This window comes from Mytilus edulis, chromosome 9, assembly GCF_963676685.1.
Source record: "Mytilus edulis chromosome 9, xbMytEdul2.2, whole genome shotgun sequence".
Lineage (NCBI taxonomy): Eukaryota > Metazoa > Mollusca > Bivalvia > Mytilida > Mytilidae > Mytilus > Mytilus edulis.
In genome coordinates, this window is record NC_092352.1 from 61,076,334 (window position 1) to 61,097,144 (window position 20,811).

Consider the following 20,811-nt stretch of genomic DNA (forward strand, 5'->3'; position numbering starts at 1 on the left):
ACTAAACTTTTTACCGGATTTGCAATAACATAAGCAACACGACGGGTGATACATGTGGAGCAGGATCTTCTTACCCTTCCGGAGCACCTGAAATCATCCCCAGGTTTTGGTGGGGTTCGTGCTTAGTCTTTAGTTTCTATGTTGTGTCCAGAGGGTCCGTCAAACTCACAGATTGAAAATAAGCTGACAACGCCATGGCTAAAAACTAAAAGACAAACAGACAAATAATAGTAAAGATACTATTATTTGTCTGTTTGTCTTTTAGTTTTTAGCCATGGCGTTGTCAGCTTATTTTCAATCTGTGAGTTTGACGGACCCTCTGGTATCTTTTGCCCCTCTTCCCTAATATAAGAACACTTCCTAATGAAATACTGCAAATATAGAAGAAAGGCATTTTTCTTTTAATCATTTTCTGCTATCAATCTCCTTTCTTTAAATATTGGAGCATTTCCCCTCATTTTTTTTATCTTGTGGCCATAATTTTTGATGATCAAAATTGATAATCAACCAGGGTTCCTTAGAAACGAGTATATTCCGAGAAAAAAAAAACCGCAAGCTTATTGTGATGTTAATCAATTATAAGAACATGTTTTTGGAATGTTTCATAGTTTCAGATAACAAATTGTTTATATCAGAGACTACAAGCACGTACATATCTTGGCTTGTTGATTTCATATGTAGTTTTGATGCCCCTCCTTAACCATTTAAATTTATTAAGCATAGTCATCAATATTTGCAATGTTTTTCAAAGGGATAAGACAATATGAACGTTTCCACTGATAATTCTGTCAATTCATAATGCAACTGTTTTGGAAGTAGGAACACAATGCTAAGAAAAGCTTGACTGTAATATCCTATGAAATTATGGCAGTAAAACAGTCCTGTTTACTACATCGCTTGCCTTTTCAACACAACCTGGTATGCTAATAAATATATATCGACTTGATTTATCTTGCAGTGTAATACTATGAATCCGAAAAATTGTGCAATAGTACATTTTTATATTCTTGTCTTTCATTTTTGCTAACGTGCTTTGTCTATATGCCTTTTATGCTTCATTGTTACATATTTGTTTGTTTTTGTTTATAGTGATACAGATTATAACTCAATGTTTACTGCTGCACTCCTACCTTGACAATTTCAACTTTTTCATGTTTTTGTCTGTTTTTTTTGTTCATACATCGTTGTCAATATAATGGAATTTGATGCCACTGTCATACAAGTGAGAGGTTTAGCTAGCTGCAAAACAGGTTTAATCCATCATTTTCCACATGAGGAAATACCTGTTCCAAGTCAGAAATATGACAGTTGTCAGCCATTCGTTTGATATGTATGAGTTTTAGATTATGCTATTTGATTACGAACTTCGTTTTGAATTTTTCTCTGATAGTATTTAAAAATATTGGTGAACATTTCAGCTTGAAAGTTATTCTCAAAAAGCAATGATACGACTGTGTAAAAAATATATTTTGAAGATATCTGAAGCTTCTAAATAACATACATTTATGTTCAGTGAAAATCATTTTAATACCTGTGACTTGTATATGCTTTATAAACGTTTTAATATTATTTTTCTCTTATCCTTATCCGTGTATCATATAATGGCGCACAGCCTTAAGGATGAGCGAAAGATAGTATAGGAACAGTCAAACTCGTAGATCGAAAATAAACTGACAACCCCATGGCTAAAAATGAAAGACATACATATGTATATAATTTAAACAGTAAACCAAATAACACATATGGGTGGTTCTACATAAGGAATTTAACCGACATATGCAATTTTATTAAAGTGGAAAGATTAACTTCCCATTCGATTATAGTTATATTCATTTTTGAGCAATATGCGCCATTTTCAAAATATACAATTTTTACAATTTGAAAGGTTGGAAAATATATCAAAATGTTTCGTAAAATTTTACCAGGAACTCAAAATGAAGCTCTTCAATACAGATAACTGATTGAGCCAATGATAACTAAATGTTCTATAGGCAACTAGAACAACATGGCTGTATTCCCAATGCATTTTTTTCCCTTCTGTTTAGAAAAAAGTAAAATAAAAAACATACCGAACTCAAAGGAGAAATTTATAACAAAAAGTCATTTATAAAATGGTTAAACCAAAAGCTCAAACCCATCTAACGAATTGAAAATAATTCATATTCCCTACTTGGTACAGGCATTTTCAGGCATTAGAATTAATTAGAGTTAAATATGTAGATTAGACTCCAACGGCTAAGAAAAGCAAAAGAAAAAAGACAAACAGACTAACAATAGTACATAGACCACAACATTGAACATTAAAAGACCAATCAAAACGAACTAGAAAACTAAAGTCTTACAACACGAACCTCAACGATAACAGACGTAATTATTTTTACGTATAAATCTAGTTTTGTTTTCACAAGACTGCTAAAAATAGTCTCTTCGAACTAATAGATGCACATCTTCTACCTATGATTAATCAGTATGCAAAGTTCATTTTAAATATTGTTAAAGTAAACTTTTACAGATGGCAATTAGTGTATCCTATATATGAGGTCAACATTTTCTATCTGTATTCGATTTTTGCATGCATCTATCGTGACAATTCTACAGGTTTTGCAGCCATTGGCTTTACATTTCGATATTAGACAGTGTTTTTTCAGAGTCATCAAAATCTAAAATGTCTTGTAGACGACCTGAACATGGCTGCGTATGTAGATTAATGCTGATATTATTAGTAGAATTGAATGTGTCATGTTAGGGACATTTGTCTTGTCCGGTGGTGAGGAGACACCTGTCAGTCAACCGTTTTCAAGGTAGTAAAATGATTTGAATAAAGCATGTTAACTAGTAATATAAAAGATATCCTTTGATATGAATAAAAATACAATAAAACACATTTACAGGTACCACAAAAGATGTGGCTCATGGCAAATCAACATATCAAAGCTCAACATGGAGCCCTCACTACCCGTCGAGTATGGCTGTCGATGGAAATCCTAAAACAGTACAACACGCAGATATACAGCACAACCCTTACTGGGTCGTAGATCTTGGACACATGTACAGTATCACAAGCGTAGAAGTTTACAACAAACCACAAAACAAAGGTAAGAAATTGATATCTATTTTCGCAAGAAGGGAGAAAGTACCTACTAGTTGGAAATCAAGAATTAGAAGTCGCATTAAAACCGACGACACCAGGGAAACAAAAAATACAAACAACTGTCCACATATTACAAAACAGAACATAAACTGCTACTTATCGGCTCAATAATAAAGTTTAGATATTAAGAATACCTCGAACATAATTTGATTTTATTAGGTAAACTATTTTTAGTGATGTCAGCAATCACTCATAGCTGACTGTGTTTATTATCATTTCAGAGAGTGTAGATACATCTGAAAGAACCAAATCTTTCATGTTTGATCACCTTGCTTTGTTTTGAATTATCATCAGCCTGGTCCATTAACATTGCTTATGAGATTTAGATATACATAATATATAATTATGAGGAACACTTTGTATATCTATAACTTATAACATCTCAATGTAACCAAGAGTAACTTAGTACAGCCTGTCCTAATTTATTTCTATACAACTAAAGGAAGGGACCAATTTCATTATGAAGTATAAATTGATGTAGTGTTATGTACCTACTAAATTTGACATTGAAACAACCTTTTTTCTATCGAAAACGCCAATTTGTTAGGAAATATCCAAAGTCGGAGACCGTTTTCGGTCCATGTCGTATACACCTTCTCGCATGCTGAGTCGACTCACTGTCTGCGAAATTGAAACTCTTTGTTTCATCACTTACCTAAATGTACCCCAATGTTGCGGACATCTTCTGGTGTGTTTAAAATTGACATTTTTGAACTTAATCTAGCAAACTCAACAGTCAAGTTTAATTCAATTCAAAGTAAAACTAAAGAAACCTAAAAATATTTGAGTAGTTCAGATTTTAAGAAATATCGGTTTACTAGTAGCTGATCAAATAAAAAAGTACATAAAGCATAACCAAATCCAGACAAGGAATCAGAGTGAAATTTATTCCTTTTTTAAAATGATTTCTAAAATATTAGAAAATCAAGTCTCAATCAGACTGATATCAAAATGTGCATGTCAGTGCCGAGGTATTGAGTACTAAGCTTGTGTTACATTCGGGGAATACGACGTCACAAGGAAGAGTAAAGACCCAGTGGGAAAATAACATAAACGATACCAATTCAACTGCATCAAATGGAATGAGCAAAGCCTATACCGCATAGTCAACTACAAAAGGCCCCTAAAAAGCAAATTTAAAATAATTCAAACGAGAAAAACTAATGGCCTCATTATATACAGAAAATTAAATAAAAAACAAATATGTAATACAGGAACAAACGACAAATAATGAATTGCAAGCTCCTGACTTGCGACAGACACATACAGATTGTGGCGGTTTTAAACTAGTATGTTGGTGCCAAATCCTCCCTATAACCTGTGATAGTGATGTAAATCCTACAAGTAACGAAATAATCTTTCGCTTGAAAGTTTTAATTCGTAAAATATTGTGATTTGCCATGAATCATTTTATTTCAATTGTAATTTTATGCATATCCATATTTCTTTTTTGTTATATATGGATTAGAATAAAAACAACTGTTATGTATTTGTTTTTCAATCTCAATTTGCTGAAAATCCCGAGATCCCATCACCCATGTGTATGCGCATGGACACGGCCGACACTCGGCTAACCGAGAGTTTGGTCGGTTAATCTATATTGAGTATGCGACTATAAGGGCGGTTGGTCTGTTAATCGGGTTGGTTATACGTCTGTTAAGAGTAAAATGCACATTTTAATGTTAAACTCTGTTAAATATACAGATTTTTTGGCAATTTATAAGAACCAAATCAAAAAAAGAAAAGTGTCTGACAAAATGATATATATCATAGAACATTTTCTTCCACCTGTAAAAAAATTTCATAGTCTGCGCAGTTTTCAGTAAAACTAAAAGGCGTCGCGCAAGTATGCAGTATTTATAATTATACGCATAGCAATTTTTTAATAAAAGACGAAACAAACAATTTTAGATATCTTTTAAAGGACACAAAATAGTACTTTGGTTCTAAAAAAAAAATTGGCATTAGTAAATATTTCATAATTGTAAAATAACGTGAATAATAGCACGTTTTAGGGAAAACTACGGGAAAAAAGTCTGTTAATGGGTTGGACAATTGAAATTGTGTCAGTTAAGAGTTATTTAGCCATGACAATAGTTTTGCTATCTTTATATTTTCCCATTGAAAAAGTTAAGAACGAGATGTTCTAGAGAAGAAATAAACAGCTGTGCCATGAGCGCATGATACGCCCGACGTCTTATGTGGAAGTCTTATCCAATAATCATATATAGTTTCTGAGAAAGTTTTAAGCAATAACCATGTATTGTTTTAGAGACACGGCGGGACATGTGAACCCCCCCCCCCCCACCCTGTTTTTTTTTTTTACAAAAAACTAAATATTTCCAAAATAAAATTTTGAATCAAAACCAAAAAGTATACAGATCTTTAGATTAATATAACAAAGAAGTGTGTAAAGTTTTAAGCAATAATCATAAATTATTTTTGAGATACGGCGCGACATGTAAAAAACCCTCCCCTGTTTTACAAAATACTCCATAACTCAAAAATGAAATTTTGAATCATCACCAAAAAGTATACAGATCTTTAGATTAATATAACAAAGACATGTGTAAAGTTTTAAGCAATAATCTTAAATAGTTTTCGAGATATGGCGCGACATGTAAAAAAACCCTCCCCCTTTTTTACAAAATACTCAATAACTCAAAAATGAAATTTTGAATCAACTCCAAAAAGTATACAGATATTGAGATTAATATAACTAAGAAGTGTTTAAAGTTTTAAGTCATAATCAAGAATCGTTTTTGAGATACAGTGCGACATGTAAAAAAAAACACACCCTTGTTTTAGTTATAAAGTGCCGTAACTCAAAAAGTTTAAATCTTATTTTCACCACAAAGTATACAGATCATTTGACCATCATAAGAAACAACTATATTAAGTTTCATGAAATTTGGATAAGTCGTTCTCAAGTTACGGTGCGACATGTTTACGCCGGACAGACGGACAGACAGACGGTACGACGGACGGACGGACAGACGGACACCGGACATTTGTATACCATAATACGTCCCGTCAAAATTTTGACGGGCGTATAAAAATATGACAATACGGTGCAACAGTATCCTTCAAGAAAGAGCATTTTTATTTTGATTTTCTTTGCATTTTATTGAAGGGTGTGTCACTTCAATATAGCGTGAATATGGCCACTGGAATATGCATGAATTTATGTGTCTGTTCAAAGTAGCACGTTCTAAAATCCGACTGAAAGTGTCTATGCACATGCTATTTGTCACTGGACGTTAAACCCTAATTCGTCAGCATCGTCCAATCAGTGGCGTAGCTGGGTCATTTTTACGTGTACGCCCGAACTTTGGCGAGGGATATGAGGGGTGCCAACCGCTCAATGTCAAAGCACCTGTTGGTAGTGGGTTAGAAAGGGGCGAAGCCCCCGAAAGCTATCGAGAATGAGATACCGTAATGATTCCTGTCAGTAAAAAATCATTGATAACAACATACTTTTGAATCTAAATTTTTTTTTTTTTTTTTGGTTAAATTTTGTAATATGTTAACTTATTCATCGTGTTAACTTGCTGGAAGCTAGCCTTATGGTCATTGGTTTTAGAGAAAACGTCCAAACCAATATTACTTTTAAATAAGTTTAAATGGTGTCGTGGGTGAGCATATAATCAACAAAAGCACCTTTTAATGAACACGAAAAAAAAAATATTTCTAAGAGGTGCAATATAAAAAAATTCTGGAACACCTAGGATTTCTTCCACAAAAAGTGAATCAATGTATCATTCCTTTAAAGGGATTTAAAAAAAAAATTAAATTTTCTTGATATTTTTTTCTTAATCTGGAATATTTCACGACAATCTATAAAGGTTTATAAATTGAGCATGTAATTGCGTAAAGAAGAGTCCGGCTATCTGTCTATCAGAAAAGAATCGAAAAATGAACGAAAAAAAATACTTTTTAAAATTTTAGCTTTAGACATTAGTCATAGAAAAAGCTTCTTCGACATTTTCATTAATTTCGATGAAGGTTCGACAAGTAGAAGAAGTAACAAAATGTAAGCCCAAACTGCGACCACTTATTAATTGCAGAAAGAAAAACATTTTATCCTTAAAATTCGGGAAAATTAAAGATATAATTGCATTATAATATTGCTCTGAATACTCTTTTGATCATAAACAGTTTCTGTACAACTTTCGTAAAATTTCACGGAGAGTCATTTAAAAGAATTTATCCACATTCGGAACCTAAATATTGACGCCGCTTTGTCTCGCTTTTGGGACATAAATCACAGGCTCGACAAAAATACAAACAGCATATCGAATCTGAGTAGATAGTGAATTGCTTTAAATATAAGAAAAGAAGGTAGAATTCATTGTGGATTCAGACTTTAACAAAAGATTCGAACACATATATCAAATGATCTATTTGAGTAAATTTAGTCCCTATTTATTCAAAATTACAATCCATTAAAAAAAGAAGCACAAGGCTGATGTGCTTTTGATCAGATTTTCTTATTCTATGTCGATTATTTGTTTTATTTTCAAAATTCAAGTGTACGTAAACGTAGCTACGCGCATGCCAATTGATTCTTTTCTTCTATTACTTCATCATAAGTTTTTTTACAAATCATTCTAAAGAAGTAAATGGAAAGGAGCGAATACAGCTATATTTGGTTATCTTAAATTTTATTCATTTTATTCTGTGTAGTTCTTTTCTACATAAGTACAGAGGGACTGCAGTTGTCCGCATTTAAACGTCTAGCATTTATCACCAATTTGAGAACATTGCAATCTGTTACTGTTTCAACACCCAGGGATGTTTCATGTTTGTATTCTTAAACAATAATAATTTTTTCTCTCTTTTTTTAGCAATGTATCACTCTCTACTGTCCTTATACGTTATTCTATATTATGCGTCTCCATACAGATTCTCGTGTGTACCATGAGGGTCTAGAATGGGGGTGTTATTTATTTCTGTATTTTTTAAATTTGTATGTCACTTTTCCCTAGATTTTATTTATTTTACTCATTATTCTTTCTCTATTCTTTATATTTTAGCATCTCAATATATGTTACTTACTGTTGTTTGGTTACATTACGACGTTTATCTCTGATTTATATACTGGTTACCAATGTAGATGACAAATTGGTGTCATTCATGACAATTAAACAGAATACACATCATATATGCGACTATTCTTGGATGAAATTTATATTACTTTAATATTACACTTTTTGAAACCATTTTTATCAATTTTCAATTTCCATTGTCTAAATTGTTCATTGTTCATGTGTTGTTTCCGTTTATTTATGTTTCATTGTTTATGTATTGTTTCCGTATATTTTAGCCACTCGTCTTGAGCCTACACATTTGATCCGATAACATCCCATATAGCAATAAAATTATACTTTTATTGTCATTCATAACTCTTAACAGACCAATTAACAGACCGGGTTTTATACATCCGACCCATTAACAGACCAGGTTTTAAATAAAAATTGATTAATGTCACCAAAATACAGATTTTCGTGTAGATTTTTCACACAATGATATTAATATGGTTAACACACATAATGCCAGTCTTTTTTCGACGTTCAAAATATTGCATACAAGTAAATTCAACCAACGTGTCATTTTGTGTACATTTTGTGTGTGTAAAATGTGTATAAATTTATTGATGATTAACCCGCCTTTTCATTTTATAGATCGTTTAATCGAAGCTAGAAAAAAAATAATTACACCACTGGATTCAGTACATTGAATTGTTTTGTCAGACATAAATAATTTTTATGATAAAAGTATATTTAAAAAGTTATACAATGAAACATACTGAACGTGCAATGATTTTCTCGATAACACCTGATTTACAGACTTTAGCCAACCCGAACAGACCAACCGCCGATATAGCCGCATACTCAATATAGATTAACTGACCAATCTCTCGGTTAGCCGAGTGCCGGCCGTGATGGATAGACCACAGTGAAGGTTACGAAAGTAGTTTCAGAAACATGGTTTATCGGAGTGTAAACCAAGAAAATATATTCTTATAGACCAATTCAATTCAAGGATTTATAGATATGCAACTAAGAATCATTTTTCTTATCTTTCTATAGGTGAACGATTCCGTGATGTAGATATTTTGGTCGGAGAGCACCATGATAACCATATGTCGCTGTGCGCACATTATGTAGGGCCCAGTCATACAGGAGCCCATCAGGTATTCGATTGTAGCAGAGTTTTACAGGGCAGATTTGTGAAGATAACAATCAGACAAAGAGAATATCTACATATGGCGGAAGTAAAAGTGACTGCTTTAGTGTAATGAGATAACATCAGAAAGGAAGCAACACTTGATAACTTTATAAGGGCGTATACATTTGTTTTAATTTTGCTTCTAGTCAGTATGTATTCTACGTTCTCATTACATATTACACATACAGAAACATAGGCATGGTTTTAACATTTATTTATTCTATCAAGAAACTAATGAATCATTTCGTACACATAAAAACAGAAGATGTGGCATGATAACAAATACGACAACTTTCCACCAGGGACTACACTCCCATCTAGTACTATAAAAATTGAACGAACAAATACACATATTTTTTTTTCAAAAGGTCATCTGAATTTTTCTTTTTGTGTTTTTTCTTCTTTTAAAAGATGTATACAAACTGCGAAAATCACAAAAAAAAAAAGCCGAATGCATAAATAAAATTCATTTAAAATTGAAATGCCACCTTATTCTCATACATGTCAACAAAAGCTGATAACAAATATTTCAAAAACACTGAACACATACATGCACATAATACAACCCACTGCTGAGGTTTATATGAAATATTTGTTATTTAGCCAACACTTTATTTTATTCCCAAAAATAATTAATAAAAAGTTTTTAATTTTATCAACCAATTCGTTTTCCATATCTACAATATTGGAATTGATATAGTACTTTTTTTCAAATTCTTCAAATGAAAATCAAGAATTATTTTCCGAAATCTGATCATTGATTAAAAAGATTTTATCGCTGAGTTGAAAACCCTCTGGTGGCTTTAGGCTGTTTTCTGCTCTTTGGTCGGTTTGGTGTCTCTTTGACACATTTCCCATTTTCATTCTCAATTTCATTAGTCGCTTTCTTGGACTATTTTGACTCCCGCTCCAAAGCTTTCATCTTATCTGGTTTTTTTTATGATAGATAGCCTTATAGTTTGATAATAACACTAAAATGGTGGTTATGTTTGACATTAACCAAGATATTGCTAACAGGATTATACCCCAAAAAGCGTTCTAGTAAAAACAATAACAAATATAATTCGGTTTTCATAAAAAAGGTATCTCGATACTTCTTTATACACAGCGAAAGTAAAACGTGTACTCGACAATGAGGTTGTGGGAAGTTTGTCGAATTTAAGATGTACAATAAATATTAGTTAAGCTATGAAAATCAATATCAAAGCAATAGTTGTTAAAATAACAGTTTCCATTCAATACATTATTATACAAAAGTGGAGCAGACATCGTATCATTTAAGAAATAACACTTATCAAATACAGAATGGCATTACAAAAATGGGCAAATAATTAATTTCACATTGTCATTGGAATTTCTTACAAGTTCAGCAGTTTCTGACATCGTTAAACCCTTTACTGACTTTCCATTGATTGAGATGATGCGATCAAAGAACTTTAAAGAAGAGTGGTCTGCAGATTGACCTGAAAGGATATGTGTTACGTATACACCTGCACTGTTCTTGCTACTAATAAAAGCAAAACCAAATCCAGTACAATCCCTCTTCAGTATAATTTCTCTTGGTTCGGGCATTACACTGAAAAAAAAATGAACAAATACTTACTATTTGAGCGCTGAATAATTTTAATATGAAAACAAGAAGCAAGATGTGGTATATGATTACAAATGAGACAGATATCCACCAAAGTTCAAATGAAGGGAATGTAAGCAATATTTCAACTCGTTACATTACGTGTAGATTTATTCCGTTTTACTGTTAATCCGTAACTATAAACTATGAGTGTGTAATTTACATTTAAATAATTCACACACATGACTTGTCATGTACACTAACATATTAAATTTTTACATTTCGGTGTGTTTGTATTTATTTCTTATGAAAATAGGCGCATTCGATTGGTTATATTAAGTGATAAATATCCTTTGATTCGATTCTTAAAATTTATATGTATTTATTTTTATATCTTCATGCTAAAATAACAATTGGTTAAAGTCAGATTTATGTAATGTTCATTCATGTGTATATTTATGTATATATTGGAGAAGATGTTTCTAAGTTGCAAAACTTGTGTCTTATCTATTTGTCAATAAATAAATTTGGTGTATTTACTGTCTTCTGAATGGTTAAACTTTTTAGTTTTATTTTCAATGTTGTCAACTTTGATGGCGACACGCCCACTCTGACTTTGTGTATTCATACGCCAACATGTGTGTACGTTGTTATTGTTAATATAAATAATATCAAAAGTTCTTTCAGCCTTATTTTTTACAGAAATTTATTTATAATGAATGGCAATAATTTATTTTGATTTTATTGAACCATAAAACTAATTTTTGACTCTTCACATTTTACATAATCCGCTTCGCGGATTATTCAATGTTAAGAATCAAAAATTAGTTTTATGGTTCAATAAATTGAAAATAGGTAATAGCCATTCATTAATTTTTGAACAATAAAATATATTTAAACTAAACTAAACTATCTCGTTACATAATCATGATAATAATTGGAAGTTTTTAGTAATTGTTTTGCATGATCAATACACTTATTTACTTAATTGTTCTACAAATTTTGTTTAATTCATCGAATTTAGATATAATACTTATGAATATGCGTTTTGTAAGAGTTTAATATTTTTGATTCATGTGTTAATGTTGTCCATTCTTGTCCATTCGTTTTTGGTGCGTTTTGTATTTTAATTTAGCCATGTCATCATGGACTTTCCGAATTGATTTTCCTCTAAGTTCAGTATTTTGGTGATTTTACCTTTTAGTATACTGCGAATATGAAATGAAACAGGATGATCGTATGTTATATTCTTATCATTTTAAATATTTGCAGATAGATATTAAAGTCAACAGAGGCATGAAATATCGTTTAACACGCAAAACATCTACATTTGTTTAAACAGAACTGTTAAAATTTGTTCATAATTAATATATCATATTTAAGAGAAATTAATCTATTAAACCACTATTTAGATATAATTAAGAGTAATTTTTATATTTATTTTAGTCAATTAATGAAGATTAAATAATGTAATGTTGAGATCATAACAAAAGGTTTTTGCTACCTTCATAAGTTTTATTGGAATATTCTTTGTTTTGTCTAGCTGTCGTTTTGTTTTTGTGTCTAGTCATTTTATACTATCACCTTTTATCTTTTGTTAAGTTGAAAAACTGTCCATTCACGGCTAATCCTGTGGTTGTAGCTCTGTCATACATGTTTTTTTAAAATTTATTTTCTTATTTTATTAGTTGAAATCACGCATTTTCTCTAAAATTTTCATATTTTTCATTTTTCATTTTATAGCTTACTATTACGTATGAATTATTGACGAAACCTGAATATTGAAACTATTTGTTCGAATTTTAGCGCGTCATTATAGGTAGATTGTGTTTAGAAAAACAGGCACAGCAGTCAGTTTAAGACGCTGCACAATTTGTTATATCAATGGTATGTTTTTTCCATTTCATCTGTTTAAAACTACATGGAAATGATTGAAACCACTCAAACCGGTCTTACTACCAGACGATCATGGAGGCATAATAGATATAAATAGCTTTCAGTGGTTAGAATTTCTGTTTAATGTAAGTATTTTTCATTATTTGTTTGCATAATAATTGACAAAACAAATGAGAATGTGAAAAAAATGAAGTATCAGCTGAACTTACCAGTATTTAACAGTCCCCAACAAATCCGTAGTTGTATTTTGATTCGAAGGATGGTTGAGATATTGTACAAGGGGAATGCTGAGAACATCTGGCGCCACTAATTTCATAGCTTCAATTCGACAAAGTTGATTTTTCAGTTCTACAATTGCTAACGACAACTCATTTTCTTTTCTCTGAACAGTTTTATCTAGTTTTTCCTGCATTTTGTGAAGATCGCGCAGTGCATTATCGCATACATCGTTACACGGAAATGTATCCAAAAATGTTTGTCGTGCCTTCCTTACTTCTGTTATCATTGTTGCAACATTCTTATCAATTTCAGACTTCAGTATTTCACCTTGATCCGATATCTCTTTCTCAACATTTTCACTTTCTTTCGTATAAGAATCTCGTATTTTCAAAACATGATCACATTTCTTCTTATAATTCATGCCATATTCCCGGAGGATGACAGATGCTTGGCTGTGCAAATTCAAAAGTATTTTATCCAGATCCTCCATTATATGTCCATTATGGTCGTTGACAAGACAAACTTTACATAAAGGAGCATCACAATCCACACACATAAATGTATGTTTTTCTGTATGTTCACATCTTACCTTGTCTTCCGTGAACAGTTCTTTGCTTTTAAGTAATATATGATTTTTTGAAATATTTGACCTCAGATGTGCATTTTTGCACATCTCACAGAAATATTGTCGGCACTGCCTGCAGTTATATGTACCTGGTGCTTGAACACAAATTTCGCAGTTTGATGTAGGCGACTGCGCCATTTTGTTGTTTGTATGGACTCCTATATAAATCTATTTTCGTAGATTTTTTACTTCCTCGTACTTTAAACCTCGCTCTAAACTATTTTGTCATGCACAGGAACATTAAGTGAGTGACTTATCACAATAATGATTATATGATTCACAATCATTTTTTCATATCTGACATTTGTGTTTACAAGATTGCAACGTTATAATTTATTTTTAAGAGATTCGTGTAATTATAAAGGAATACAAAGAAGACGATTATTTTTTCTTAATAGATATTCTTTTAATGTCAAACACAATTAATCCATGTTTGTTTGTAAATGTTTACTACAAAATAAATAAAACATTTGTCAGTGAAATACAGTCACAATTGTTTTTTTAAATATTTTGTTTTAGATACCTTCTTTTGGTCATAAGAAGTTTCTGTATTACATAAAGTTTTGACAGTTATTGACAAAATTATACCCATATTGCACATGTCTATATTTGAAACATCGAGTTTAATTTTGTTTTTATAATAATTCCGGTGATTTGAAGATATCTATTTGACGTAATTGTTTACGTGCATAATACAATGTCGATAGGAAAACATTGCTGCTTCCTAACTGTTTTTACATTTTGTTATCCTGTTTTTTTATAGATTGTTTTTGCTCATCATTGACGACTTTGAAGTGACCTGTAGTTGTTTACATGTGTGTCAGTTTGTACTTGACGGAAACCTTACATTTGTTTATATATTTGTCAAAAATGTTTTGTTATAGTATTTGCTGTATTATTGGACCTTCATTTTTCCCCTTGTTATCTTCTTTTTATTTTCTTAAATTGATTTTGGTTGATAAATACGACTTACCTGATCATGAAATGAACACGACACACTATGCATTATGCAGACCGAATATATCTTGAAAACTATTAAAAACGTTGAGATTTCTATGACATGTATCCATAATGAGGAATACAGGGTTGGCCACTCGGGCACTGTTCATTATGTCTCGATACGATATTACGTAGATGTAGGAAAATGTGGTATAAGTACCAGCGAGACAACTCTGTATTATATATATAATATAGCTAGAGGTACTAGTAATTGATATAAAAGGAGTTAGAATTAGAAAACTTTCCTTGAAATCAAATTATTGAAAGAACATCAAGTTTTTTGTTTTTTTTTTTCTATCTGTTTGAAAGGACGTCTTCTGTTAAAACCCGACATAAATAGAAAAAACCCCACTTTCTTAAAAGCCATTCTACCAGACAACCATGCAATATTTAAAAAAAACACCCAAGGTTATTGTCACAATTAGACTAATTCTGATACATTATCTTGTTCCTTTGACCTTATATAAAAGAGTTTCATCTCTCCTCAAATTATCGCATAAATCTTATATATTTCTCTTCGTATGCATAATATCAGTAATAAAAACATGGATAAATCCAACATGTTGTACCTTTCTTCAACGACTTTAAAATATATCGACGTGGTAGTTGACTTTTTAAAGAGTAAAATCAACTGAAACCCATCCATATATATATATTTGTTATGATCTATAAAAATGAATTTAAACAATTCATCACAATGCCAGTAGCCCCGACAAGAACGTGGTGTTTATCATACCCGAAATTACATAGTTTTTATCTGTTTTATTCTAGAAAGAACTTTCCTCGATATGTATATAACTAATATCAGTTATAATCTGGCATTAATGAAAGACATTTACTGTTGAAATACGTTTCGGGAACAGCAAAATTGTTTTTTTTTAATGTTTTTTTTTTATTATGCAACAGTTGTTTCTGAATAAGGAATATTGTACTGTTTGATGAAAAAACAATGTGTTTAGTATTTCGAATAGAAGATTAAAAAAGAAATTTTATCTGATGCTTACAATTTTTTGTTATGGAATCTATGTAAAAAAAAAAGAGTTCATAAACCACAAAGAACAACAATTTTATTTGATATAATAAAAAAATGAAATCACAAAAATACTGAACTTAGAGGAAAATCTAATCGGAAAGTCCCTTATCACGTGGTAAAATCAACAAACAAAACACATCAAAAACGAACTGTCATATTCCTGACTTGGTACAGGGATTTTCAAATGTAGAAAATGGTAGATTAAACCTGGTTTAAACCTAATTTATCTAATTCTATGTAAATTTATACCTTTCCGAAACCAATGTATGAAAAAAACCCGTGTGGTTTCCAGTGATCTCAGAAAATTATTGGATGAATTTAAGGGTCATAATCTTTATCAGCTCACTGGATGATTCAAAATATGATAACATGGGAAATGAAGTCGACAATTTTTTGGAATGTGGAAGGCACTCGAAGCGGATTTCAGTTTAATTTTTTTTTTATCATTAGCGAAACAGATTCTTACATAGTTACTCGTTGATTATCAGATTTATCCAATCTCGATAGATAATTATAAGTTTTAACTATCTCTATTGGATAAATCTGATGATCCACTGTTATCAATGTAAGAAGCTATATATGATATTTTTAATATAGGACTAAAAGATTTCTGTATTCTCATAGGCTAATATTATACAAAATTTTCTTTGATAAATCGTTATATTCACCGAGGCTTTAATCACGAAAGTAAATATAAGTTTTGGAACAACGTCCTTGTACCCAAATACATATATTCCAAGGCAACGTCAACGTTGTTATTTTTTTTTTTGTTTTTTTTTTTTAAAGTATTGTAAATTACCGTTTTTTTTTCTTTTTCTTCTTTTTTTTGGTGTAATTTATTTCTCCTCGTTTTGTTTTTGGCGTATTTTTTTTAGTAAATTGTATTAAATATTCAACTTAAGAAATTGGCAAAAGCAGATGACATATCTAGTAAAAATACAAGAATCAGTTTTAAATTTTGTAAGTATCTGAGCAAATACTAGAAAATTGGAGAAGGATAAAAAGTCATATAATAAAACAATTGTTCAATTTTTATTTCAGTTGGCCTCGGTGAATATCACATCTCTTGGGTTGATAACTCATTGTATCAACCTCATCAAAAGTCAATAATTGTATAATATCAATTAAATAGTATATTTATTTTGTCTGAAATATGATAACTGTTATATCAATAATCATCCACAGATAGTAGAGTTGTAGCAGGGTTGATCTGAAAATAATGAAAGAATATTACTTATGCAATGTATTTGTCAGTCAACGTTTTTTGGTGAATCAAAATTGTATCTCATTTTAAAAAATATACAAATTAATTGAAATGGAAAATGTCAAAGATACTCTTTCTCGGCGATACACAAATATTAGGCATTATCTGGGACTATTATACTAACCATTAGTAAAATAGTCTCAGGCATCATGAAGAAACTAATCAGTTTCACAAAAACTCTTGATAAAGAATAATATTTAAATGTAACTGGTAAATCTTCATAGAAGTCAATTTCATCAAGCTTACTATAAGTCTTTCGTAAGGTGTGACACAAACACACTGCATCGGTCAAACAATTGTTGATTGTGATAATTCCTTATATTGGAAAGATATAAATATCAAAAGTTTTTAAGAGTTTGCCTCAAAGACCTTAACAAAACAACGAATCGGTTTATACGCTAAGGGACCTTTTCAAAAGTTTCATCTGTTGTTTAACCAAGATGAAATAATGCTTGAGTTTAACATTCAAGAGACATGTATTATCTAAGTTGTGTCCAGTTATCCCCTATGGTATCGCTTGTAAAATGATACTAATTAATGAAAGTGTGTTTTAATTTGTACGCGAATACAAATCTTTTGCGAGCATGTATATCAAAGAGGAACGAAATATACCAGAGGGACAGTCAAACTCATACGAGTGAGTAGAACAATACAAAATGTCTTTGATCTAATTTGAACTAAGACAGACAAGTCTTATCAACTGAGAAATGGTTATTTTTTTCATTCAAAATCTGAATAGAGTATATACTCATACAATGCACGAAAGGAGTAGGTCCAGTTATACCCTTGTTTGGCCTACAAATATAGCAGTTTTGCAAAATTGTTAAAATGTCAACTTTAAGCTATTTATTGGAAAGTAGAATACTTCTGTTACATATATATATATGGGCTGTTTTTGAAGGATTTTTTTTTATTCCAGGCATAGATTATCTTAGCCGTATTTGGCACAATATTTTGGAATTTTGGATCCTCAATGCTCCTCAACTTTGTACTTATTTGACTTTACAAATATTTTGATATGAGCGTCACTGATGAGTCTTATGTAGACAAAACGCGCGTCTGGCGTACTAAATTATAATCCTGGTACCTTTGATAACTATTTACACCACTGGGTCGATGTCACAGCTGGTGGACGTTTCGTCCTCGAGGGTATCACCAGCCCAGTAGTCAACACTTAAGCGTTTAAGTGTTGACATGAATATCAATAATGTGGTCATTTTTATAAAAATTATAATCCTGGTACCTTTGATAACTATTTGACAATACTATGCACATGTGCCGGGTACTAGCATCATAAAGTCATGCTAAATTACCGACATCTTCACAATTTGAGCATTTGAGTTAATGTTTAAACGGTTTCCGTCTTATTAAATGGATGTGGCCGCATTTGTGGTTATTCTTAATATTTAAATGCAAGTTGTATTTGATGATAATACATAACATATATAAAGGTTGAGGATGAACACGGATGCGGCCACTTTCATTTTTGACAAAAAACATGTGAAAAGTGACATATTATGGCATATTTGATAGCTTTTTTATATTTAAGTTTGAATATTAGCGTCTTTAATGACTAAATCAGTTCAAATCTTTCACATTAATTAATTGAATGTACTAAAGTAGACACGTAAGTGTTTAAAAAGTGTCAAAAATCTTTCATCAGATGAACATGAAAGTTGAGGACAAAATCGGCCCTTACCGGACCTACATAAATTGACATTGTTTGTTTTATGAGTTTTGATATCCCTTTTGTCCCGTTGGCATCCCTTAGGTATCTTCCATGTCGTCATTCAACAAACTAAGAATTAATGATCTTACTTTTCATCATGGTGATACAATTATTTTTGTTACACTCAAAGCCATCGCAACATGCAGAACAGAGAAAGATATCACCATCTGTTCTTTTCTTAGTTAAATGATTCCCTGGGTGAGTGTCTTTGTACCCCTTTAAATGAATATCGCATATCTGAAATAGGAAAAAATACGAAAGATCAATAAAGACGACAGTAGTTCGATTAGATTTCAACCAAATTAAATCTGAGTCAAAATAACAATCGTTGAAATTTCAGTTCAGACGAACTTACTGAAAATATAATGATGTAAGCCCGGGTAGCTGCAGAGAAGAAAAGCCTACACATTGTATCGGTCATGTTTTTTTTTAAAATGGCGCCCGTAAAATTGTACAGCCTTTAACTACGAGGAAAACTCATACCGTATAGTTGGTCACCACAATTTACACAAATCAAATATGACAGATATGAACTACTTAAATCCAGCAAATACATGATGTAATTTGCATTACATCTGTGGAAGCGCCAGCCCATAATCATCTAGGCCAGTAGTGTAGCGGCTCAACTTAAGAACTATCAAAACCAGTTGAAAAGGTTTTTAGCTATCAGACCAAAAAAAAAAACCAAAACATTTTACAAACACACAAACCGGACGTGACATGGTCTCACCAAAATATTGACATAAAAAATGGAAGATGACAGAGAGATGATCAATATTCTAGATAGAAAAGAGGGTGGCAAAACCCTACATGAATCAGTTAGCACTAGCAACAAGCAAAAGAACAAAAATCTAAAAACCACAACATAGAAAAATTAAGCACTAAGCAGACGGATAAATACAACGCTATGTTTAATGTCGTAGGAAAATATATTTTAAAAATTCACCATGAATCTATTAACATAATTAATATATAACGAATAAAAGACTAAACAATTTTTAGAGAATTTCGTTTGGAGGATAATATTTTATATTCATAGAAGATGAGACTGTCATTACAATTGGTGTTTAATTAATGGTAAGTTGCTTGAGAGTTCAAAAACACAGTCAACTTCTATTTTTAGATATGTACCAAATATTGAAGATTCCAAAACCCTATTAATTAGACATGTCTGAATCTGTTTATTATCAGGCCTGATCATAAACTGGATTGAATAAAATATGTTTTCAGTTTTTCTGTTAAAAGCATTAGTATATGAATTATGGAACTTTAGGTAATATAATTACATGAGAAGGAAAGTGTTATATTAAAGCAAAAGTTCTAGTCAGAACATTCGGATGATATGTATACCATGAATTTACACCATAGATGTTTAGTCATGAAATCGTCCATTTTTATTCTATTGTGCAAAACGTGTTTTGAACTTTCTTAACAAAACAGGACAACTATTTAAACAAAGCGTTGCTTTATTATGAATTAGATTGTAGAAAAAAAGTATTTTATATTATTAGGACGTGACGAAAGCAATCATTATATTTCGGTTTTTATCTAGTTTGTGCGTGAATTAGTCAGGTTTAATATAATATATACAATAACTTACGGTTCTCCGCTCACATCCTAGACGATGTACGATTTGATTATTGCTAAAAATCATGTCAACTGAACAGACCTAAAAATAGTGTAAATTTGATGTTTAAGTAAAACTGAATTCGCTGGAGAGTATTTATTTAATCAATGTATCGATCATAACATAATTGATACTTTTGTCTTCTAAAAAAACCCACTGTTTAACTATTATTATATGAATTTGTCTTTCATTTCTTATCGATGACAAAATAGTCTTCAGGGATCCTGATAACAGTGATAATAATGGTTAAAAGTTTCATATACAGCATGTTTACCTATTATGTCTGGGTTTTTTCACGCATTGTTGTCAATGTAATAAAATTGGATGCCACTGTCATGCAAGTGAGAGGTTAAGCTAGCTTTAAAATCAGTTTCAATCCACCATTTTCTACATATAAAAACGCCTGTACCAAGTTAGGAATATGACAGTTGTTATCCATTCGATTGATTAGTTTTATCATTTGAATT

General features: G+C 31.2%; 2 protein-coding genes across 2 annotated transcripts; one reads left to right on the plus strand and one right to left on the minus strand.

Moving 5' to 3' along the window:
• The first annotated feature begins 1,195 nt into the window (after nucleotides 1–1,195).
• On the plus strand, nucleotides 1,196–9,563 carry LOC139490095 (fucolectin-6-like). Its single transcript, XM_071276946.1, has 3 exons — nucleotides 1,196–1,292; nucleotides 2,892–3,095; nucleotides 9,244–9,563. Exons 1-3 carry the CDS (start codon nucleotides 1,196–1,198, stop codon nucleotides 9,450–9,452), a joined length of 510 nt encoding a protein of 169 aa, XP_071133047.1. The 3' UTR covers nucleotides 9,453–9,563.
• Nucleotides 9,564–9,818: 255 nt separating this feature from the next.
• LOC139488727 (transcription intermediary factor 1-beta-like) lies at nucleotides 9,819–13,867 on the minus strand. The gene is made up of 2 exons (XM_071274556.1): nucleotides 13,058–13,867; nucleotides 9,819–10,958 (listed from the first exon to the last, which is right to left on the minus strand). The coding sequence occupies exons 1-2, from the start codon at nucleotides 13,828–13,830 to the stop codon at nucleotides 10,694–10,696; spliced, it is 1,038 nt and encodes a 345-aa protein (XP_071130657.1). The 5' UTR covers nucleotides 13,831–13,867; the 3' UTR covers nucleotides 9,819–10,693.
• Nucleotides 13,868–20,811: the final 6,944 nt, after the last annotated feature.